At 41.8% G+C, this 24,904-nt stretch overlaps 2 protein-coding genes across 2 annotated transcripts; one reads left to right on the forward strand and one right to left on the reverse strand.

The window, feature by feature from the left end:
- The first annotated feature begins 6,690 nt into the window (after positions 1-6,690).
- LOC141837701 (endochitinase EP3-like) lies at positions 6,691-7,774 on the forward strand. Its single transcript, XM_074725076.1, has 2 exons — positions 6,691-7,109; positions 7,221-7,774. The coding sequence occupies exons 1-2, from the start codon at positions 6,704-6,706 to the stop codon at positions 7,631-7,633; spliced, it is 819 nt and encodes a 272-aa protein (XP_074581177.1). The 5' UTR covers positions 6,691-6,703; the 3' UTR covers positions 7,634-7,774.
- Positions 7,775-17,591: 9,817 nt separating this feature from the next.
- On the reverse strand, positions 17,592-18,470 carry LOC141826469 (uncharacterized). The gene is made up of 2 exons (XM_074713722.1): positions 17,946-18,470; positions 17,592-17,753 (listed from the first exon to the last, which is right to left on the reverse strand). The coding sequence occupies exons 1-2, from the start codon at positions 18,468-18,470 to the stop codon at positions 17,592-17,594; spliced, it is 687 nt and encodes a 228-aa protein (XP_074569823.1).
- Between the last annotated feature and the right edge of the window lie 6,434 nt (positions 18,471-24,904).

Raw genomic sequence — 24,904 nt, forward strand, 5'->3', positions numbered from 1 at the left:
TTGAGTTCAGGTTTGCGTTTTTGATGGAGCTCAAGGAAAAGGATGATCAATGCACAATGGAGCTCAAGGAAAAGGATGATCAATGCACAATGGAGGTAACAACTAAATGGATCACATTCCTTCAACTTCAAAGTGAAATTGAGCCAACATGAAGACAAAACTTGAAGGCCCAAATCTACATGATCCAAGATGCATTCAAGGGCTACAAGTGTCCAATTTTCGTAGGTATTTTTGGGATAATTTTTTGAAGTGACTTTTGATGTCTTTTGGTGGATTTTTAATGCTTTTTGGGAGTTCCTAAGCTAGTATTAGGGAATTGTGGGAAATAAATCTCATGCATGCATGCATGCATGATAATGGTGTATAATTAGTGCCTAGTGAGTCTTAGTGGATATTAAAAGCTTATTGGGAAGTGTGGTAGAGGTTAATGTTTCAACCTCCACTAAGTCTATATATAGGAGAACTCTTGTATGGCTAAGGATGTTGAGTTTGAAGGAAATCAGAGTTTTCTCTATTGTGAGAGCTTCCTTTGTTTCTTAGGCAAAGAACTAATCTTGATCTTATCAAGGCAACTTGTGGCGATCAAAACCCCCATGGACTTATCACTCACCTTCTTATCTTTCTTGAGTGTGGCGTCAATATCCTTCCCTACATCTGAATATCAAGGCGATCTGTTCCAAGGTGCTTATCACAGAATTAGCAAAACTTGAAAGATACTTGAAATATATGTTGAAAGAAAATTTATCAGAACTTAATTTTGGCAAGTACCAGAATTAAAATCTAGGCAAAACTTGAAAGAAATGTGAAATTAAAAGATACTTGAAATAAGTGCTGAAAAAAATTTACCAGAACTTAATATAGGTATGTGCCTGAATTAAATCTAGGCAAAACTTGAAAGAAATACAGAATTAAAAGATAAAGATAGCTAAAAGGAAATTTGCCAGAACTTAATCTAGGCAAGTGCCACAACCTTGGTATAGAAGAAGAGAGAAGATGCCATAACCTTGGGATGGAGGTTGATAAGTCTTTGAACGCCACAAGGGGGATGCCTTGATAAGTTCTAGTTCAATGAAAAATCAACAAGTGAGAACTTTACCTTGCTTTTGATTGAAAATATGTCAAAAATACATGTGTGGCCGTCACCCCCTTTATTTATAGTTATAGGGAGACAAAAAAATCCTAAAAGGTCAAAAGAAAGCCCATTTAGTAAAGGTAGACTACTTAGCCATTTTAAGCTTATGACATCATTACAACCCAAATAAAGCTAGAAATTGAGCCTACATATCCCTACTACATAAACATGAGACTTAAGTAGCTATTTAAGCTCATCCAAGGCATGAATTAGGTTGACTAAGCCGTATGACTTGCCCTTGGTTAAACGTTCTTCAATTGTAACTTTGGCTTTCACATCTTCAATTAGCACATAAAGTGCTTCCTTTATCTTCTTAGCCTTAGCTCTTGTAATTGGGCCTCCATTGATGCATAATGGATCATCAACAAACATTTAGAGTGGGTTGAGTATGATCCATATTTGCTTGCTAGGTAACTTGTTCATTTGGTTTGACTGCATCACCAACAATATTGAGAACTCATCTGGCCACCAATAAATCTCCAACAACAGTATGTTTTTCCTCACCACTACCCTCCTTTTGGTGGCACTTCATCAACTATTCATCCTCATCTTTCGACTCAAGTTCACGTTGGGAGTTTGATGTGAGCCAAGGAGGGGTTACAAGCTTACAAGACAAAGCTAAGGAGGAAGAGGCATTGAAGGGAATTGGAGGACCCATGACAAGGTCCAAGACTAAGAGAATGAAGCAAGCTTTGGAAGGCTTAATAATGGAGCTCAAGGAAAAGGAGGATCAATGCACAATGGAGGCAACAACCAATGGATCACATTCCTTCAACTTGAAAGTGAAATTGAGCCAACATGAAGACAGAACTTGAAGGCCTAAATCTGCATAATCAAAGATACATTCAAGGGCTACAAGTGGTCAATTTTCATATATATTTTTGGGGGTTTTTTCTGAAGTGACTTTTAATGTCTTTTGTGGGTTTTTAATGCCTTTTTGAGAGTTCCTAAACTATTAATAGGATTAGTGGCTGCAATAGTGGAAAATGTCCCATGCATGATTGCATGATAGTGATGCATAATTAGTGCTTAGTGGGTCTATGTGGATATTAAATGCTTAGTGGGAAGTATAGTAAAGATTCAATGTTTCAGCCCTCCACTAAGTCTATAGATAGGAGAACTCTTGTATTGCAAAAGGGGATAGTTTGAATGAAATCTAAGTTTTCTCAATTGTGAGAGCTTCCTTCGAGTTCTTAGGCAAAGAACTAAATTTGATCTAGGCAAAGAACTAAATTTGATCTTATCAAGGCAACTTGTGGCGATCAAAACCCCCATGACTTATCACTCACCTTCTTATCTTTCTTGAGTGTGGCGTCAATATCCTCCCCTAAAATTGAATTTCAAGGCAATCCAGTTCCAAGTTTCCATATCATTTGGTATTAGAGGCTTAGCTCCTTGATTTTCAGGTTTGTGTTTTGTTTGTCAATTCAAAAAAAAATTTTCATTTTCGTTCTTGGTCATCTTTGTTGATCTTTCATTCATAGTATTCCATTGGTGTCTTTTCATTCTCCATCTCTATTTGTCACCAATTTCTATGAGTCATTGTGTTGCTGATTAGAAAAAAAAATAGCAGGAAAATTAAAAAAAAAAAAGGTGTTATTAGAGTCATTATGTTTCTAATTGAAAAAAAGAGCAAGAAAATTTGGAAAAAAAGAGAAGAAAGGGATTTGTGAATTAAAAAGGCTCAATATTCTTCCTTTGTGAAATATGAATTCAAAGATATTCCTTTCATTGCTCTTGATCGTTGCTGAATTTCTTATTTTATCCGTTTATTTCCCTTGTTCTACTCATATTTTCTTGTTGGTTTCTTGCTCACTTGATTGTCTACTTGCTGTCTTCAGAAAAATCATTGATAAGGTTCTTTTCTTAAGAGTTTATAAAGGAAGTTGAGTGGATAAATTTGAGTGCAAACACGTGAGTAGAGTGGTGAGTCCTTCTAACATTTCTTTTGTAATTTTCCTTGTCATCTTCTTTTTGTTGCAGGAATGAGTGGGGAAAAATCACTTAATTCCCCTAGGCAAGATCTTAATAGGCTTCAAATGGAGGCACTTACTCAACACTTTGAGAGAATGCTTCAAAGACAACTTGAAGGATTACACGAAAGAATAGACTTTAATAACTCTCTAGTGGAATGAGTTATTATTGATGGACTTAAGTTGTGTGTTCAGAAGGAACATGGGAAGCTTAAGCCCATCGAAGGCCAAAACTAATTCCTCCTCGAGGTCCCTACTGTAGCCTCTGGAAATCCTAGAATCCACCTCAGAAAGAATTCATGGAGACCTTCGGAAGAATTCTTGAAGACCTCTCGGAGACCTTCGGAAGAATTCTTGAAGACCTCAGAAGACTTTGGAAGACCTCCGGAAATTCTGAAAGAATTCTAAAAAGAATTCTGTGAGAAATTTTGGATAGAAAATTATATTTATAAAAGAAAATTTTAGGAATTTTATTTAGAATTTTTTCGAGAAAAATTCGGATAAGAAAGAAATTTTTTATAAGAATTTCCGCTAAGAAATTTCGTCTCTTCTCGTACAAAATTTTATGAATTAATTTTGTTAAATTAACAAAATATTAATTATGGAATCTCGTTAAATATTAGCAAGATATAATTAAAAATTTTTTGTTAAAGATAAGAACAGCATACTAGGTCGCATGCCATATACTCCATCTTGCTGTAAGAGAAAGAGGAAGCAGCAGAAAAAGTTTGTTTGATACTTAAAGATTTTATCAAATAATATATTAAAACTTTTATATAGGGTTTCAAATCAAAATAATTATATGAAGGGATATCCTTTGGGGATGTAGGAGTGGATGATAAGGTAGCAAATTTAGTAGAAATTGGTTTTTGTTTTAGTTAGTTGGAACATTAAACAAATTAACATTTTTTCCTCACAATGTGAAATGTGACAGTGAAGTGGACATAAAATCTTAGAAAAAAGAATTCTCATGTCCTTGGGGCCTATCTGTGCAAAGGCAATCTTCTATATTCTACTCAATAATCTACGATGTGAATTACCATGTATTTTATAGTTTTCATTAATTAGTGTAATATTCCTCCTAAAAAACGATATGTATCTATAGTATGCACAGAAAAGCTCATAGCCAACTCAAATTAATGGAAAGAGACATGCAAGGAAAAAAATCAGTTTGACAGTTTAACTGACTAGCTTCAAAAGCTATAAACAACTTGGACATTTACTAAAAAAATTGTTATATGTGAATTCAACAATCAAACTCTTGGTATGCTACCAATTAGGCACCTAAATTTCTTTCCTAAACTTTAACTGACCACCTTAGCATGCCAATCAATTTGTTGATGAAATGTTGCTGAAATTTTGAGTCGACTGCTGACCAAACAAGTATGTTACTAGTGTATACTAAACAACTAATTTGCTCATGCAGTTATATTGCGCTATTGATGCATATGAAATCTAAGTGTTACTTTACTAATTATCAATAGGTATCATGATATTGAGTTGTTGTACTTCTAGATTGATGCAGGAGCAACGCATGAAGAGTCGAATTTTAATGGGTTATAACTTTTGACTCGAGAATCAGAATGAGGCATGATCGGATGCATTTCGAAGCTCTTTCAGAGATCTTTATTTGGTAAAACCCCTACCAGTCCACTTTCGACCTCATCCAACATCGTTTAATGCTCTGTCCGCATCTCCAAATTTATTTTTTACTATTTATAGCAATTTTTTTATTTTTTATTTTTTTGATATTTTTGACTTTGTCAAGCTAGGGTTTTGATTTATAGTCTATTTATAAGTGTGTTTAGCCATTTACGGCCAGTTTGATTAATTAATAAAAAATTTCTTTTTTTGGCAAAAACTTAGAATGGTGTCAGCGGCAGCTTTTCTACTCATTTTTTTTCTCAATTTCTCGATCTTGATCCCTTCTCAATTCTCCTCCAATCTTCCACCTTCAGAATAATCGCTATTCTGTCCGGTATCATAGATCGAAGCATTGTTAAGTACTGGTATAATATATGACAACCAGTAGACAGACTTATGCCATACCATGACGATGATGATGATCAAAAGGTTTCTTGGTATTGGTTGGTTAGCATCATTGATTCTGCATTTTGTACAAATACGTTATTTTATCTTTCTAAATTTCTTTCGCTGGTATATATAAAGTGCACTGGTATGCATTACTTTGTATGTTTGTTTATATTTCATCTAGTGCACCAAGCTCACTTCATGACACTATATACGTCCTGAATGGATTTTGTTCCTTGAACAAAGTCGTGATCTATCTATCTACTTAGTTACCGAACGATAATGTTAATTATTTGACCCATTCCGAGTGGTACACTAAGGACTCCACTTTGGGTTTTGTCAATTCAGGTAGAAACAAACTTTTGACAATATTGCGTAACTAATTCCACCAACATGACCCAAACCCTACGTTACGGTGGAAAATATGCACCAAGGGAACTTGATTTCTTTCTTCATTAAAACCTTTAGATAACTTAGTTGGAAATAACTTCATTGTCTTCTTCTAACGTTTGCTTTTGTGCGTGCATCATCAACTCATATTTATTATATTATATTACATTATATTATATTTGAGGAATTTGTGGCAGATTGCAGTATTTAAACTATTATCATATCAAAAATAATGAATTAAGTTAATTAAGTACATCATTTCATCCTAAACCCTAAAACAAATCTTTAAGATTTTCTGAGAATAAAATCGAAGAACCTACTAAATTAGTATTAATCCATTTAAATATTTCTCGTCCATTCTTTGACTTTTTATCTGTCAATCAAAACTGCTGAAATCGTATGTCCATATCCACCAATCTTCAAGTCAAAATTGTTGTCGAGAAAAAAAGAAGTGAACAATGAATCAATCCATCTTAAATAAAAACATTGAAAATGAATATTTTTTTATAAAAAAAAATCTACAACCCTTGGAAATCTCTACACATCTTCTACGTGGAAATCTCTTCAACTCGAGCAATTAAATAATAACTTTGTTTATGAACGATTAGAAAGATAGGGAAAGTAAGCATGCACCTAAAAAGTTTGCAAAGAATATTTACTTAAGATAAAATCTTCAGGAATTTGAATATAGATCTCATTCATAAACTTTTTCAAGATTTAAAATTCAACTTAGATGGATTAATCTTATCAATAAAAAGTATTTATCCATAAAAACAGTTTTAGATCAATTAATGCATAAATATCATATAATTAAGTTTAACCCGATGATTCTTATAACAACGTAACGAGTGAAATTGTTAAAAATATTTTCAAGGTAGGAACATATTTAATTATATATTACAATATATTCTACCTTAATTTACAAATATTTTAATTATTCTTTTATAGTCAAAATGCTTATCCAGAGCTAGTTGGCAGTTTGACCACGTTTATGTTTACTAGTATGTTTATATTTCTGTGTTATTAATTTCCTTGATGTATTTATTATATGTGACGTACGTATTTATACGGTATGATCGTCCACCTCCACTGACCACTGCTCTATAAATACCAGTCTCTTCTGCATTCAATTCCATCATCTCTTCTTCCACCCCTTTCCTTCCTAGTAAACAAATCAATGGCTCTCCGTGAATCTAACCAAATGCCGCTGTTGGTCGTGTGCCTCCTTTTCGCCGGAATGGCGGCTGCCGCGGCCCAAAACTGCGGCTGCTCAGCCAACCTCTGCTGCAGCAGATTTGGCTACTGCGGCACCGGAAACGACTACTGCGGCGACGGATGCCAGCAGGGCCCCTGTTATTCCTCGCCCAACAACGGCGCCTCCGTCGCCGGCATCGTGACGCAGAGCTTCTTCGACGGCATCATCAACCAGGCAGCTAGCAGCTGCGCCGGCAGGAGGTTCTACACCCGCAGCGGTTTCCTGGCCGCCGCCGACTCCTACCCCCAGTTTGGCCGCACCGGTTCAACCGCCGACTCCCGGCGCGAGATCGCCGCGTTCTTCGCCCACGTCACGCACGAGACCGGACGTGAGCTTGCTGTTAATCAATTTTCATATTAAATCTCTCCATTTCTAGATGATGATGATGATGATGATGATGATCATCGTGATGTTGACCTCTGCTCCTGGCCATCGGTAGACTTCTGCTACATCGAAGAGATCAACGGCGCATCAAGGGACTACTGCGACGAGAACAACAGAGAGTGGCCGTGCGTCGCCGGGAGGGGCTACTACGGCCGCGGCCCCCTCCAACTGTCCTGGAACTACAACTACGGCCCGGCCGGCAGGGCCATCGGCTTCGACGGCCTCGGTGCACCGGAGACAGTGGCCAACAACGTCGTCATCTCCTTCAGGACCGCTCTCTGGTTCTGGATGAACAACTGCCACAGCAGCATCACCTCCGGCCAAGGGTTCGGCGCCACCATCCGCGCGATCAACGGCGCCCTCGAGTGCAACGGCCGCAACCCGGACACCGTCAACGCCCGGGTTCGCTACTACAGGGATTACTGCCGTCAGCTCGGCGTTGACCCCGGCAATAATCTCACTTGCTGAGCACAGCTCGATCACTGCACTAATATCACATAAATTTGGAATAAATGATTCGGCAAAGACTGAGCTACAAGATATTGTAGCAAGAAATAAATTGCCGATTGTGTTGACATGAATATGTATTTCACTTCTAAAATAAATAAATGTGAGTAAAGTTCACAACCTTTGATAGAAATGATAATCAACCTTAAATTTACTTAACTCCCTAGTCATGACATTTATTTTTTTATAAAAAAAAGAGAAGAAAGCAAAGCAAGAAAATGAAAAGAGTGATTTTTATTTTCATTAACATTTAAAAAACACTTTATTTTAAAAATATATTATAAAGAAGCTTCATAATTCAGTTGTTCAACATTATTATAATATTGTTAGTAAAAATAGCTCCAATACAAAATAATTGAAGTAGATTTGAAGAAAATTGTGAGTTATTGGAGCAATTTTGACCAACATTACTCTCACATGATTAAAACTATTTTAAGTCATTTTGGTTAACTATTCTATATTTTAGTAGTTTTGATAAAAAAAATATTTTCCATTATAGTAGTTTTGATCAAAACCGTTTCAATTATATTTGATCAATTTTGATTAATTAGTTGGATCTATTTTAATTGAATTAGAGCAATTTAACTACTATTCGAGTAATTTTAACCCATGTTAAAATAGTTTTAAATATAATTATTTAATAATTTTAAATATGTTGGAGTAGTTTTAGTAAAAGTTACTATAAACATGGAGTATTAATTTTAATTTTTTTAAAAAATAAGGTATTTCTTTAATAATGAAAATAAAAGGTACTTTTTAAATTTCTTTTCTGACTTAAAAAATATTATAAAGAGCATTAACATTTAAAATAAGGAGATGATTATAAAAGAAATTATGAGGAGGAGAAGAAGAAATAAGAAGAAAAGGGATATTTCAAAGGATTCAGATTGTAGGCAGAAAATGGAAGACTTTAAAAATGTATATATTATCAAAGAGGTTTCAGGATCATAAGTGTTTTAATTGGACTATTAGCACTAAGAAATAAACAAGTAAATAAGAAATTATTCAAATAATTTAATCAAATAAACATATAAATTAACGTAGTTTAAGATTTTATTTTGTAACAATATTAATTGTCATCACAAATATTCATTATTAAACTAATTTAAGAAATTAATTTGTAACTTGTCTCGAGCTTCTAAAGCTCCCTGGATTTTTTTTTTATGTTCCGATTGAGAACTGCTTCGGGACACGTTACCGGACCTCCTTGTTGCTGGCTGTGAATAGTGGATGCTGGTGATGATGAGAACAGCTTCAACGTCGCCTGCAGCTTCGTAGGAACAGATGACAGCTTCTGGGATGGCCTGTGAACACAAGGAACGTCAGCAGGAAAGTCAGGGGGGTGCCCTGGCGCGACCACTCCGACGCTCAAGTTAGGGCAAGGGGAGGAAGAAGAGGAACAGTAGAGCTTGAGCGTAAAGAAGTAGAGATAGTCAGAATTCGAGAGAGATACCTGTGGAGCGGAGTGGTCTGTTTAAGGAGGGATGAGCGTGCGTACCTGTCACGTCATCATTTAAGGAATGTCTTGTCAGGATTAATGAAGTGGCAAGAATAATCGAATTCCTTGTCCCATCGCCAGTAAAGTGTTATGTTGTCACTGTCTGAAAATGCAGCGGGGCATGCCGCAGAGAGATAGCATTGAATATAGGGGGCGTGGGCTTGTCAGAAAATCATGATGAGGTGGGCCAGGGCAATGTAGGTGGTTTGATAGATCCCACGTGCCAGTGTCTAAATGTCTCTCCTGTCCGATTCGGCCAAGTTGTCTGCCGAACGGAAGGATTCAGCAAGGATTCCATCGAATGGAAAGGATTCGACGTATGTTTAGCTAAGCGGAAGGATTCGGCGTGTAGTTAGCCGAATGGATAGAATCGGCGAGGTGTCTGCTGAATGGATGGATTCGGCGAGGGTCCTGCCGATTGGAAGGATTCGGCTGTTGCGTGGCCGAATGGAAGGATTCGGCTAATACGTGGCCGAATGGACAGATTCGTCCGGTGTATAGCCGAATGGATGATGCGGCGAAGGTCCTGCTGAATGGACTGATTTGGCGGGTGCGTAGTCGAATGGACATACTTCGCCGCCATGGGCTCGAATTTATTCGATGGAATTGACTTAGCGGGTGAGGGCCTTTACAACGGGACCCCCTCAGACTCGAGCCCGGTCGTGGCTAGCCCCTTGGTTAATCCACGGAACATAAGCCTCCCCACTAGTCTAGTCGAAGGGAGCGTGAGTCGGACTGACTAGACTGAGTCGTAATCGAGTCTGAGTCCGGTCCGAGGGCTCAGGTGGATCACGTGGGAGAGAGAGGGGGAATTGTGTCGTTACATCGGCCGGAGAAAGACGAATCGGCGGGAGACACTTGTCACTGCGCAATTGGTGACATTAATGAGGGAATGGCGGCAAGTGTGCGTGGGCGTGGCCAATGTCTTTTCCAAGACGGGCAATTAAGGAGGCGTGCTTTTTGTCCGCCTGTTCGTATCGTCGCCCTAACATCAGCAGATCTGCCCAGGGAATCGTGCTGATCTGATAGTTCTTACTGAGTCCCGCCTTTTCGACCACGTTTAATCGGATGGTTCCTGATGAAATAGGGTTTCAATATATAGCGAGTAAGAGATTGCTGCGGGACTATTTTATTATCGCCGTCCTCGCGTGTGCTTGCTGCTGCCCAGTGTCCCTGTTCCCTACTCCTTTTCCGGGCGAACTTTCCGGTGTAAGCCCCATTTCTTTTTCCCTCTTGATTTCCTTTTCGGTTTACTTCTCGTCCAGTCCTAGGTTTATAAGTATGTCTGAGTCTGGTAATGTCTGGTATGAGTCCGCAGTTTCTGTGTTCAATCAAGAGTCTAGGTCGGAGGTGAGGGCCCGATACGGAATTCCCCGTCAGTATAAGATTAAAATCCCGAAGAGTCACCACCGGTCGCACATGCCTCCCTCCGGTTACCAGACGTTTTTCCTAGACCAGCTGGAGGGAGGACTGCGGTTCCCTGTCCCCGGGTTCTACCTGAGAGTAGCCGCCTACTTTGGTGTTCCGGTTAGCCAATTAGCGCCCAATTCCTTTCGCCTCCTAGCTTGTGCCTGTGTAGTGTTTCAGGTGTATAATATTCCTTTGAACCCTACGGTTTTCCACTATTTCTTTTATCCCAAGAAAAAGGAAGAAGGGGTCTTCTATCTGAATGCTCGTCCCCGCATAAAGTTCTTAGACGAATGCCCATCCTCCCTTAAATTCTGGAAGACAAAGTTTTTCTTTGTTCGTCCCCCGAGTCCTCTTCGTGTTGCCGAGTGGCAGGACGACCTTCCGCTTCCTCCTAAGTTGATCGATTATAAGTCGGATGCCGCTTTCCAGTCTGTGCATCAGGTACTGGACGGTTTAAAATTCCACGCCGACCGGATACTTGGTGAAGAAGGTCTGCTGTTTCGGGCGGGTTTAAGCCCGATTGCTGCGGAGCTGTCTCAGCCACTCGGTAAGTAAGTGCTTTCCTTCTAGTGCGTTAATATCTAATTTCATGCGTTTCCTATATATTTGTAGAGGACCTTTGGATGGCAGCCTCCACTAACAAATTCATTAAGTGGGACCGCGCGTCCTTCAAAAAATTGACGATCCCAACTCCTTCTGAGGGGAGTCCTGCAGTAGCTGCCTCAGCTGGTAGTCAGGCGGCAGCAGCCAGATCCGAGACGAGGTCCCATTCGGTCACGCCCTCTGACCAAGCTAGTCAGCAGCAGCCTTCGGAGAAGTCTCGGGGGAAGTCTGCTAAGGAGAAGAGACCGCGACAAGAGGAGCCGAGAGAAAGAGAGCCAAAGTCCAAGAAATCTCGGGCAGAGAAGCCCAGCGGAAAGGCTCTGAAAGCCTCGAAGCCCCGAGCCGAAGAACCACAAGAAAAGGCGCCTCCTAAAGCAAAAGCACTAACCATCAACGAGCCGAGTGACGACCCGACGTCTCGATCGCGCCCCCTATATTCGAACCAGGGAAACTGAAGCAGAAAGCTCAGCTCGAGCCGCCGGCTAAACCTAAGTCGAAGAAGAAGAAGCCGAGTCCGGAGAAGGCTCCACCACGTACTCCTAGGGACCAAATCGAGTCGCCAGGCGGAGCGACGGCCAGAGAGGTCGGACGATTCGGCGGAGGTGGGGCTGGCTGCACCACCTGAGCTGCCGACAGCGGACCCTACGGAGGAGTCGGCGGCCACATTGCCTGCGGCTTTGGATGTGGGACCGGAAGTAGACATGGGAGGCGAACAAGCTCCCCTCGGCCAGGCTCTGGTCCCGGCATCTTCTACCACTCCGGCTTCGGGTGTGGGGGAGACCGAGGTAATCGAGGCGGCGGCGCCGACGGTTCAGCCGCCAGAGCCGGCGTCTGCAGAGCTCCCTCCGCCATCAATGGAGACATCCGCCGGCTTGCCCGCGGAGGTGACAACGGTGCCACCTATCGAACCGAATGCGGAGGTGGAGAGACCACCCACGGCCGAATCACCGAGGGAGCAGGCGGCAACTGCCAGGATGGTAGAAGCCAATCAACCAGAGGGGTCGCGGGGAGTCGAAGCAGTTGACCGGGCGACCATGGCTGAATCTCTCAGGGAGACGGAGATAGTGGCAGGGGTGACGGAGCAACCCCTTGCTCCAACGCCGACTCCACAGCCTGTACCGGAGGCCCATACAGAAGGACAAGGCGTGGCAAATAGGGCGGCTATCCCTGGTGTGTGCCCCTCTTTTGAGGCAAGATCCTTCCGTCTTCCTCCTTCTCGCTTCCCTCCGGGTGCCGCGGGGATATTTCCGGGAGGGATCTTCCCTCCACAATACGCCCATTCGCCTGCAGCTGCTGCAGACGCATCTTTTGCTCCGGCAGAGATCAACCGGATCATGGAAGTCATCAGATCCATTCGGGGTCACGGTCACTATACTCCCCTTCTGCTATCGAACGTAACCAGCCGTGGCATCTATGCGACAATCCGGGTAAGTCCTGCTTTTAGCTTTGTCAAACGCACCCAATGGTATTGACTAATAGCGATTGATAGTGTAGGCCTTAGGCGAACTTCTAGAAGCGCATAACCGACTGCCCCAGGTTTGCCTTCAATTCCAAGCCCTGGAGGAACAAGTTGCAGAGTTACGGGCTCGTGCAGCAGCGCGGATCGGTGAGCTACAAGCTCTGGAGGCAACCAGGGTCAGCGAGCTTCAGGCTGCGCAGAGCGAGGTGGTGCGGCAGAAGCATGAGGCCAGCCTCGCCCTGGCCAAGCAGCAGACGGCCGAAGATAGGGCCGAGAACCTGGAAACCGAACTGCGAGAGGCCTCGGCTCAAGTGCAGGATCTCAAGGAAGAGTTGCTGCAGAAAGAAGATCAGCTCTCCAAACTAGAAGAGCGGTTCAAAAAATAAAGCGATGAGTTATATTATTTGGAGGAGCGGATAGACAATCAACAGGCCGATCTGGATTTTGTCTGCGAGGAATCCAATGAACGGCAGGCTCGAATCAAGGAGTTGGAGACTGAAGTGGAAAGCCTGAAGAAGCAAGTGGCCGAATTGACCGAGGCAGCCAAAGTGGTTGAGGGCGTGTCGGCCGACGCGCGGGGTGAACTGGCTGCCTACAAGCTTAGCAAGGAGGACCGACTCGAGGCAGCTAAAGAAGCTTGGATGGAGTCCCCAGAGTTCATTGATCAGTTCCTGGAAAGGACAGCCGACATGCTTCAGTCCGGCTTTGAGGGGGCACTGCGACAACTTCATGCAGCGGGGATGATTATTCCAGACGAAGTAATAGACAAGTTGGATCCTCAAGAAGTCTGGAAAGAACTGCCTGCATCTGCCCGAACGGCTGCAGCCGTGGTTAAGAAGCCCCCAGCGGGTAAGGGGAAAGGAAAGGGGAAAAAGTAAATGTACTGGGCCGCGGCCTTTCCTTTGTAAATTTTTATCAGTTAATGAAAAATTTTGTGGGCCCTCTCTTCCCTTTAGCTCTTCTTTCTAGTTGTAATGCTTGTATTTCGAATTGAAGGAGAAAGACGGATAAATCGCAAGTTGGAGTGTGAGTAAGTAGTTTTTTGAGAGAAGACGGTGAGACGCCTAAGTCCTTGTCTAGTATAAAGGAGAAGGTAATGGAGAGATCTTGCATCCGAGTCGTCTTGAATAAACTATGCGAGGTCAAGTGGGGTATGCTGATAGGTGCTGGGAGCTCTGCCCGTGAGACTCGGCGTGCGGATAAGCTGGCGGATGATTCAGGAAAGCATACAGTCCTGGCTTGCAGACGATTCAGAAACGCAAACGGTCCGGGCTTGCGGACGATTCGGCAATGCGGACGGTCCGGGCTTACAGACGATTCGGAAACGAAGACGGTCCGAGCTTGCGGACGATTCGGCAATGTCGATTGTCCGGGCTTGTGGACGATTCGGCAAGGTAGATTGTCCGGGCTTGCGGACGATTCGGAAATGTGGGTTGTCCGGGCTTGCGGACGATTCAGAAATGTGGGTTGTCCGGGCTTGCGGACGATTCAAAAATGAAGAAGGTCCGGGCTTGCGGACGCTTCGGGGAGGTGTTTGTGTCGGCGACCATCTTGGGTTTATATGGGTGTTGGTGTTGATGGCTGCTTCCATGTTGGGAAGGCACAAGTGATGGCTGTCACCTCCGAAGTGGGAGGGTGCTGCAATGATGAAGGAGGAAGGCAAGTTTTAACTTACCTTTTGACTTGCCATTGGAGTAGGTCCGAGACCTAATGTAGAGTCGATGGAGTAGGTCCGAGACCTAATTATGTCGATGGAGTAGGTCCGAGACCTAATGCCGAGTCGATGGAGTAGGTCCGAGACCTAATTATGTCGGTGGAGTAGGTCCGAGACCTAATGCCGAGTCGATGGAGTAGGTCCGAGACCTAATTATGTCGGTGGAGTAGATCCGAGACCTAACGCCAAGTTGATGGAGTAGGTCCGAGACCTAATTATGTCGGTGGAGTAGGTCCGAGACCTAAATTGATTCGATCCGCGACTATGTCCGAGTCGGGAGAGTTGTGAATGGCCACGAGGCCTTGGAGTGGGGAAGGCCTGTAAGAGACATTACTTGTCATTATTTTTAAGAAATGAATATGGACAAGTAAGGAAATGTAGAGCAAAGAATTTAAGTGTGATAGGGCCGGAGATGTGTAGCGCTTCATGGTCTGATCAGATCCTTGCCCTCCGAATCGGTGAGGTAGTAGGCGCCAGAACTTGTCTTTTTGACTACCCGATAGGGGCCTTCCCATGGTGGTTCAAGCTTGCCCACTTCACCTGCCGGTTTGGCTTTCTTCCACACCAGGTCTCCTACCTGGAAGGATCGGGGGATCACTCGGTAGTTGTATTTGGCGCACATCCTTTGCCGGTAGGCCATGAGTCGAGAGGCAGCACGGTCTCTGTCTTCAGTGATGAAGTCCAGTTCCATCCTTCGGCGCTCGCCGTTGTCTTCATCATAAAGCATCCTTCTGTCTGATGGGATCCCCACTTCCATTGGTACAATTGCCTCTCCTCCATACACCAAATGGAATGGCGTCATGCCAGTGCTTTCTCTTGGTGTGGTTCGGTAGGCCCAGAGTACACAGGGTAGCTCCTCCACCCAGCTGCCCCCTTCATGATCTAGCTTGGTCTTCAGGCCATGCAGTATCTCCCGGTTGGTTACCTCGGCTTGGCCATTGGCTTGTGGGTAAGCCACAGAAGTGAATGCTTGTTGGATGTCGAGCCCCTGGCACCAAGACTGAATCTTTTTTCCTTGGAACTGACGGTCATTGTCCGATACCAGCCGCTGTGGAATGTCATACCGACAGATGATGTTCTTCCATAAAAACTTGATGACCGCTTCCTCCGTGATGCGGGCGAGAGCCTCAGCTTCTACCCATTTAGAAAAGTAGTCTACCGCGACCAGCAAGAACTTCTTCTGTTGTGGCCCTGTCGGGAAGGGACCTACAATGTCCATGCCCCATTGGTCAAAAGGGCATGAAGTAGTGGAGGATTTCAACAACTCCGTAGGTCGCCGTGAGAAGTTCTGGTATTTCTGGCAGTGTAGGCAAGATGACACCAGCTTAGAGGCATCTGCTTGAAGAGTCGGCCAGAAGTAGCCGGCTAATAGAATCTTCCGGGCCAAGGATCTTCCTCCCGGATGATTGCCGCAGCATCCTTGATGAGCTTCCCGTAAGACGTAGTCAGCGTCCTCTGGCCCCAGGCATTTGAGTAGAGGGCGAGAGAAGGCACGCCAGTATAGCTGGTCTCCTACCAAGGTGAATCGGGCTGCACGCCTTCGGAGCACTTTGGCGAAGCTGGGATCTGAAGGAGTAACTCCCGTCTGAAGGAAGGTGATGAGGGGACTTCTCCAGTCTTCTGGCTGTGATGCGGCTTCGGCTTGATCTATCTGAGTGACGAAGGCTACTTGAGTGATGGGCTCTTCGTCCGTCCATTCGGTCATGGAGCTAGCCAGTCGGGCTAATTCGTCCGCCTTGGTATTTTCAGTGCGAGGGATTTTCAGGAGGGACACTTCTCTGAATTCAGCTTTGAGTTTAGTAAAGGCCTCAGAGTACCGACGGAACCGGTCATTGCGGACTTCGCAGGTTCCTCCCACTTGATGTGCCACCAGTTGAGAATCTGAATGTAACTGGACCTTTGTGGCTCCCATTCGCTTGGCCTCCTGCAGACCAGCAAGCGCAGCTTCATATTCGGCTTCATTGTTAGAGGCACGGAAGCTTAATCTGATGGAGAGCCGAATCTCTTCTTCTTGCGGGGAGATTAATACAACTCCGATTCCGCTGCCTTGCCGATTGGAGAAACCATCCACATATACCTTCCACGTTTGCTCTGGCTCGCCGTCAGGCATTTCAATGAGAAAATCAGCTAAGGCTTGGGCCTTGATGACGGCCCGAGGCTGATACTGAATATCATATTCTCCGAGCTCCACCGTCCATTTGATAAGCCGCCTGGAGATCTCTGGCTTGGTCCGGACGGACAGAACAGCATCCACGCTAACTTCTCCAGATTGGCTGTTGGTCATGACTGACTGACCCTCTTGTTTGACAAGCATGGAGCTGGCAGCGAGGTGGGACGCCGCCAGGTACATGAACAGGGGTTCGCCTGGCGAAGGCTTGGCGAGCCGAGGGAGCTGGGAGAGGTACTCTTTGAGCTCGGAGAATGCTTTGTCGCAATCCGCATTCCATTCAAATTTCTGCGTCCTCTTCAAAACCTTAAAGAACGGGAGGCTTCGTTCTGTAGCTCTGGAGATGAACCGGGAAAGTGCGTTGATTCGGCCCATCAGTTTTTGTGCTTCTCTGAGGTTGCGAGGGGGAGCCATATGAGATAAGGCTTGAACTTTATCTGGATTTGCCTCAATTCCTTCCTCCGTTACTATGTAGCCGAGAAATTTTCCCACTCGGACACCAAATAAACACTTAGCCGGATTCAACTTCAGACCGTATTGGCGCAGGGTGCCGCAGGTCTCTTCTATATCAGCCATGAGGGAGCTTCCCTTTTCAGACTTAATAAGTATATTATCCACGTACACTTCAATGTTACGGCCTTGTTGATGCTGAAAAATTTTGTCCATCAAGCGTTGGTAAGTGGCTCCGGCATTTTTTAGTCCAAAGGGCATCACAGTGTAACAGAAAGTGTCATCTGCAGTTATAAAACTGACCTTGTCTTGGTCGTCTACAAAAAGAGGGATTTGGTGATATCCCTGATAAGCATCGATCATACAGATGTATTCATGACCAGAGGTCGAGTCAACTAGCTGATCTATGCGGGGCAGCGGGTAGCAATCCTTCGGGCAAGCTTTGTTCAAGTCTCTGAAATCCACACAGACCCTTCATTTGTTCCCGGGCTTCGGCACCAGCACTACGTTGGAGAGCCAAGTAGGGAAGTGCACCTCCTTGATGTATCCGGCCTTCAGCAGCTTCTGCACTTCCTCGTGAATTACTTTGTTCTGCTCGGGACCGAAGTGACGTCTCTTCTATTTGATGGGGCGAGCTCCCGGCAAGAGGTTGAGGCGGTGCATGGCGACGTCAGGAGAAACTCCCTTCAAATTGGCCGGATCCCAAGCGAAGACATCCTGGTTTCGGCAAAGGCATTCAGCTAATTCTTGCTTCAGATCAAATGGCAATTCGGCGGCAACCTGTACGGTTGCTTCCGGATGATCAGGACATATATGCAGGAGTTCTTTTTCGGTAGTGGTACGAGGATTCAGCGCTTCCTGCACAGCATGCACCTCTGCTCCTTAAGTTCGTCGAGTCTTCCTTGCTTCTGTTCGGACAGAGTCAACGTAACAGCGCCGCGCCATCAGTTGATTGCCTCGGGCTTCCCCAACCAAGTCCCCAACAGGGAATTTGATCTTCTGATGGTATGTGGAGACGACAGCAGAGAAGGCGCCAAGTGTCGGGCGACCTAGAATCACGTTATAAGAGGAAGAGGCATCCACTATGGTGAAGAAGCAATACCTTGTCCTCCTAGCTGGTTCTTCTCCGAGGGAGATGGCGAGCCGTATCTGTCCAAGGGGGCGCACTTCATTCCCCGTGAAGCCATAAAGGGAAGTGGTCATTGGCTCCAAGTCGTCCATGTCGATTTGCATCTGCTTGAAGGCGGACATGAATATGATGTTGACAGAGCTATCGGTGTCAACAAACACCCGGGATATCTCATAATTAGCAATGGTGGCTTTGATAACCAATGCATCATCATGAGGAGTTTCAACTCCTTCCAAGTCTTGGGGTCCAAAGCCAATGATTGGCTCCGTGCTCTGGCTGCCTCCAGTTACACCGTAGACTTCCAGCTGTCTGCTATGAGCCTTCCTGGCCCGATGGGAATCTCCGTCAGTGGCTCCCCCTGCAATCATAAGAATATTCCCGAGGGGGCGTTATCTTGGTTGCCGGCTCGGGGGTCACGGGAGCCGGATCCTTGACCGCGGCTCCCTTCGTTCTGTGCCGGGGGAGTAAGCTCTCTAGGAGAACAGTGGCGCTTGGGGGCCGCTCGGGGAGAGAGTGGTAGTAGTGGAGCGGTGGCTTGATGGTGAGCCTCCGGCAAATGCTGAGGGGCAGGCCTCATTCCTCGTGAACGTTGGTCCTCTGTCTCGCGGAGAACCCGGGCATACTGGTAGCAATCCCGTGTGTCGTGGGTTCTTGACTTATGAAATGCGCAGAAGCGCGGCAGCCACCGTGAAGGCCCGGAGGATTGAGTGGGCCGAGAATCTACTGCTTGTATGGCACGGTGGCCACCTATTTGTCTGGCCGGTGGTTCCAGCTCTGGTCTTCTGAGGGGTTGGGGCGGTTGACGATGCTCGACTCGGACAGCTGGAGCGGGCTGTCGATTCAGAGCGTCGTGAGAGGAGTCGGCATTGATTCGCCGAGCCGATTGGACTTCTTCCACATGTATATATTTGTCGGCTCGGGTCATTAGCATGTCGAAGTTCTCAGGAGGCTTCTTGATGAGAGACCGGAAGAAGTCTCCCTCTATCAGTCCTTGAGAGAAGGCACTGACAAGGACTTCTGAAGGAGCCGCGGGGACTTCTTGTGCTCCTTGATTGAATCGGCGTAGGTAGTCCTTGAGTGATTCTTTGGATTTTTGTTTGATGGCAAAGAGGTCCATCACGGTCTTCCGGTAGGCACGGCTGGTGGCGAAGTGCCTTAGAAAGGAACTTCGGAAATCATTGAAGGAGCAGATGGAGGCCGGTGGAAGGTGGTTGAACCATCGAACCGCAGCACCAGCCAAGGTTGTCAGGAAAACCCGTCACTTGATGGCATCAATGTACTGGTGTAGGGTGGCAGCATTCTCAAACTTACCCAGATGGTCTTCTGGATCTGTTGCTCCAGTGTAGTCCATGAGCTGAGGGGCGCGGAAGTGACGTGGGAGTTCCTCTTCTAAAATCCAGGCAGCGAAGGGGGATTTGTGGGAGCTGCTGCCTTCCTCAGGTAGCGGGCCTTTGCCACGTGGAGGGCGTCGAGGTGGAGTCCTGGCAACTGCAGATTCTACGGACATCCCTCCGTAATCTTCGAACAGATATGGTTGAGGTGGGCCCTGGGCCTGTGGGCCTGATGCTTGATAAGCTGGGGCCTGATGCAAAATGGGCTGGAGCTTGATGGGCCGGGGATTGATAGGCAGGAGTCTGGTAGGCCTCCATGGGCTCAAACAACCGACGTACTGGGGCCGGCGCCGGTGCCGGTGCTAGTGGTGCTTCAGCAGAAAACGAACGAGGTCTTGAAGGGCCAGCTGGTACCTGTTGCTGTTGTTGATGTGGTAGTTGTTGTTGCTGGGAAATCGCCAGGACGGCGGCGGCCACCGCCCTATCAAAGTCCTCTTGCGTCATGGCGACGAAGTAAGGTTGAGGAGGTTGGGGAGGTTCGTCCATTGGCATCTCAAATCCGGGCGAAGATGTTCCCACAGACGGCGCCAAATTATGTTCCGGTTGAGAACTGCTTCAGGACACGTCACCGGACCTCCTCGTTGCTGGCTGTGAATAGTGGATGCTGGTGATGATGAGAACAGCTTCAACGTCGCCTGCAGCTTCGTAGGAACAGATGACAGCTTCTGGGATGGCCTGTGAACACAAGGAACGTCAGCAGGAAGGCCAGGGGGGTGCCCTGGCGCGACCACTCTGACGCTCAAGTTAGGGCAAGGGGAGGAAGAAGAGGAACAATAGAGCTTGAGCGTAAAGAAGTAGAGATAGTCAGAATTCGAGAGAGATACCTGTGGAGCGGAGTGGTCTGTTTAAGGAGGGATGAGCGTGCGTACCTGTCACGTCATCATTTAAGGAATGTCTTGTCAGGATTAATGAAGTGGCAGGAATAATCGAGTTCCTTGTCCCATCGCCAGTAAAGTGTTATGTTGTCACTGTCTGAAAATGCAGCGGGGCATGCCGCAGAGAGATAGCATTGAATATAGGGGGCGTGGGCTTGTCAGAAAATCATGATGAGGTGGGCCAGGGCAATGTAGGTGGTCTGATAGATCCCACGTGCCAATGTCTAAATGTCTCTCCTGTCCGATTCGGCCAAGTTGTCTGCCGAACGGAAGGATTCGGCAAGGATTCCACCGAATGGAAAGGATTCGGCGTATGTTTAGCTAAGCGGAAGGATTCGGCGTGTAGTTAGCCGAATGGATGGAATTGGCGAGGCGTCTGCTGAATGAATGGATTCGGCGAGGGTCCTGCCGAATGGAAGGATTCGGCTGTTGCGTGGCCGAATGGAAGGATTCGACTAATACGTGGCCGAATGGACAGATTCGTCCGGTGTATAGCCAAATGGATGATGCGGCGAAGGTCCTGCCGAATGGACTGATTCGGCGGGTGCGTAGCCGAATGGACATACTTCGCCGCCATAGGCTCGAATTTATTCGATGGAATTGACTTAGCGGGTGAGGGCCTTTACAACGGGACCTCCTCTGACTCGAGCCCGGTCGTGGCTAGCCCCTTGGTTAATCCCCAAAACATTTCATAGTGCTCGAGTTCAAGATAATCATCAAATTGTAAATTGGTGCCATGTTACTCGAGTGATATAAGGGCAGTCGTTGAAGATATTCTTGTTATGGTTTGACTTTTTAAAAGATGGCCGCCAACGTGCCTTATTGCTAGTAGTTGTTGACTAATTAAGTTCTGGAAGGTTTGACCAATGTACGTAGGAATTAATTTTAAACACTGGTAATTCCATAACAAAATTTTAAAAAACAACTCGTCCATTCCTTGACTTTTCTCCACTCAAAGAAATCCTTCCCCTGTATTTATGACAAGATCACAAGGTCGATTTCCTCATAACATTCACAAAACAACATGTTAAAGCCCTTAAACCAAGGGCGGCTCAAGTCTCTTAGATGCTTACGCAAAATTTTTTATATAATTTTATTCGAGCTTAGATCGACAATGGTGGATTTAAAATTTTTTTAAATAAATTAAAATATTAATTTTAAAAATAAATTTTTTATATAAAATTAAATTTTTTTACAGATGTAAAATTATTAATTAAAATTTCATATTCAAGCTTTAATAATAAGTTTTTTTTCAATTGATAACATTGATAAATTATTTAATCTTTCTTGAGACATAATTGAATGTAAATAAGACTTTATTAATTTTAATTTTAAAAAAAAAAATTCCGCTGAAGCTACACTAACAAGTATGGTCAGTAATATTCTATAAGCTATCCATGTATAAGGAAAAGAATTTATTTTTTTTTATAAAATTTAATATTTCAAGTGTTGTTTTTAATTATGGATTTATTACTTCTTTTAAAACTTTCAATTCTAAAAATAAATTTAAATCATCAATATCTTGTGACATATCATATGTTAAAAAATTTTCAAGATTCAAATATTTTTCTTTTAAAAAATCATTATCAAGAAATTTTACTTCTCTACCTCATATAAAAAATTAAAATAGAAATCAAACATTTTTAGCAGACATATTTATATTCAAATAATAATAATAAAAATCCACTATTTCATGGAAATAAAAATATTTTAAAATTAAATAATAATAAAACCTAATTTATGTCTTATAATTTTAATCTGATGATATTTCAAAGTTCGACAAATGACCTACGAAATTTGAAACTAAAATTATTATATTGATAAAATTTCACTATAACTAAAATATGAGAGTAATTTAGTAAATAAAGTTGAAATATTCAGAATAAAAAAAATCTAAAATTTTGAGAATAAAGATGAAATATGAAGATAAATCATAAGTGACATAACAAGTTTGAAATTTTTAATTTTTTCTAATGTGAGCTATTAAGATTACAAGTTTACAACAGGAATCATTGATAAGAAAATAAAAAATTAATAGAAGCATAAAAAGGAAGATTTGATAGGGAAATAAGGAAAGTGATACCTTTAGGTCTTAAGATCACCGAAAAATCTGTAACAAAGGATCTTAATTCTGATCGTTCCTCTCCTTCCACCTCTTGTGATGACCTCGAAAATGTCTTGAGGAGAGAAAATAAGCTATTAAACGAGTAAACTATTTGAAGTTGGGCAAAATAGGTTATTAGATTAATAAGGAAGGAAGAAGAGGAATATAAAGAAACTAATAAATTAGAGTTTTGAGAATTAAGAAATATTAAATATATTGGAATCATGCCAAAATCTTTACGAAATCCAATGACCATACCAAATCTCTACAAAATTCAATAAAAATATTTTAAAAATTTTTTATTCTCTCAATATATATATATATATATATAATAATTGATATATTAAAAAATTGGGCTCCAATAAAATTGGGGCCCTAGGCATAGGCCTTAATGGCTTATGCCTAAAGTCGGCCCTGCCTTAAACACAAAATTGTATACATTAGTTATGACAAGATCATAAGGCAAATTGTCTCAACTTTTTTGCCTAATCAAGTCGTTGATTCAAATGCATGAAAAATTAATATATATATATATATAAACACTTAGGCTACGTTTGGTAAGGGGTAATCAGGCTTGTAATGTAATCAGGATTACATTACAAGATGATTTACTTTGTTTGATAACATTTTAGAGATGTAATGTAATGTAATTGGATTACAAAAGAGGAGCCAAGATATGTAATCTGGATTACAAAGGAAATAGTATGTAATCCGATTACATTACAGATTCTATTTTTATCGTACCAAATATACCCTTCCACTTTATTAATAAAATTAATAATTTTATAAAATCAATAATTTATTAATTATAATTAATAATTAATTATTAATAAACTTAATTAAAATAATTAATAAAAGTATTAATAAAATAATAATTATTAATTAATAAAATTAATAATAATTATTATTAATAATTTAAATAAAAATTATTTATTATTATTATTAATTAATAAAATATTTATTAATTATTTTAATAATTGTTATTTTATAATTTTAATTAATAATTAATTATTAATAAAATTAATTAAAATAATTAATAAAAGTAATAATAAAATAATAATTATTAATTATTAAAATAAGTATTAATAATTATAATTAATAAAATAATAAAATTAATAATAATAATAATTAATAATAAAATGATAATTATTAATTATTAAAATAAGTATTAATAATTATAATTAATAAAATAATTAAAATTATAAAATTATTAATAATAATTATTAATAATTTAAATAAAAATTATTTATTATCATTATTAATTAATAAAATATTTATTAATTATTTTAATAATTTTAATTAATTATTATTTAAACTAATTAATTATTTTAAAATTTTTTATTTTAATTAGTAATTAATAAATATTTTAATAATTTTTATATTTTATAATTAATAAAATTATTAAAAATTATTAATTTTATTAATAATAAAAATTAATAATTATTAATTATTAATAAACTAATTTATTTTAAAGATAATAAAAATAATCTTTATTATTACATTTATTTTTATTTTATTTTAAAAATTAGGAGGGTATTATTGGTATTTTATAATAATAAAAATTAGATTCCTTTCTGAAAATAATGTACACCAAACACTGTAATGTAATCATTATTGTAATCAAAGATTACATGCATTACTTCAACCAAACATAGTAATTCTTTATTACATTACATTACAAACTTGATTACATTACATTACATTACAAACTTGATTACATTACAAGCGTGATTACATTACGTCGTACCAAACGTAGCCTTATAGTGATTCTTTATTGATGTTGTTCTTCGTGCTTATCGCCTAAAGGACGATTACAAATTCAAACAGTCATTCCGATTCACGAATCAAATCCTCTCAAGTTTGGGTATTCTTCTCTTACAAGAAAGAAAGTAGCAGAAAAAAACTCTCCCTTTTTTTTCTTTGGACATATATAATGGAGCAAACGTGGGTAAGTGGGTAATTTTGATAACTGTCTGCATCTCCCACTACCAACATCTCTCACTCATCTAAATTAAGTGAATATAACAACTCCCAATTTATACTCAAGAAAAAAATTATTCATGCCACAACAAGCAAAATAAGCGATTAGAGCTGATAAAGTTATTACATCTTACATAGTTATTTTTCAAGACAAATTGGAGACATCAATATCTTATATTTACCTTAAATTAAATCATTTACTTTAATATGAACATCTCTAATATCTTATAATGACTATTATGTTAAGAATATATTTAATATTTCCATTCGATACAATCATTCATAATTATATTTTATGTACATAATAAAAAAATATAATTAGTCGATCTATGAATAAATGTCAAAGATGTAAATCCATTTTAATATTTCCTTTTAGTTAAAATTCATTCATTTTAATCAGTTGCTTTTCTAATCATGTTCCATAGTTCAAATCATTCATAGTCAATAAGATA

The sequence above is a fragment of the Curcuma longa genome, chromosome 1 (genome assembly GCF_044706935.1).
Source record: "Curcuma longa cultivar G26 ecotype Majalengka, Jawa Barat chromosome 1, ITB_CL_G26_1.1, whole genome shotgun sequence".
In the NCBI taxonomy this organism is placed as follows: domain Eukaryota; kingdom Viridiplantae; phylum Streptophyta; class Magnoliopsida; order Zingiberales; family Zingiberaceae; genus Curcuma; species Curcuma longa.

Bases quoted from the DNA above. Each gene is read 5' to 3' on its own strand.
- LOC141837701 (XM_074725076.1), top strand. From the start codon at position 6,704: ATGGCTCTCCGTGAATCTAACCAAATGCCGCTGTTGGTCGTGTGCCTC. The intron at 7,110-7,220 runs GTGAGCTTGCTG...GGCCATCGGTAG, and splicing joins CGTCACGCACGAGACCGGAC to ACTTCTGCTACATCGAAGAG.
- LOC141826469 (XM_074713722.1), bottom strand. From the start codon at position 18,470: ATGATTGCAGGGGGAGCCACTGACGGAGATTCCCATCGGGCCAGGAAG. The intron at 17,754-17,945 runs GTTGGGGAAGCC...GCAACCGTACAG, and splicing joins AATTCCCTGTTGGGGACTTG to GTTGCCGCCGAATTGCCATT.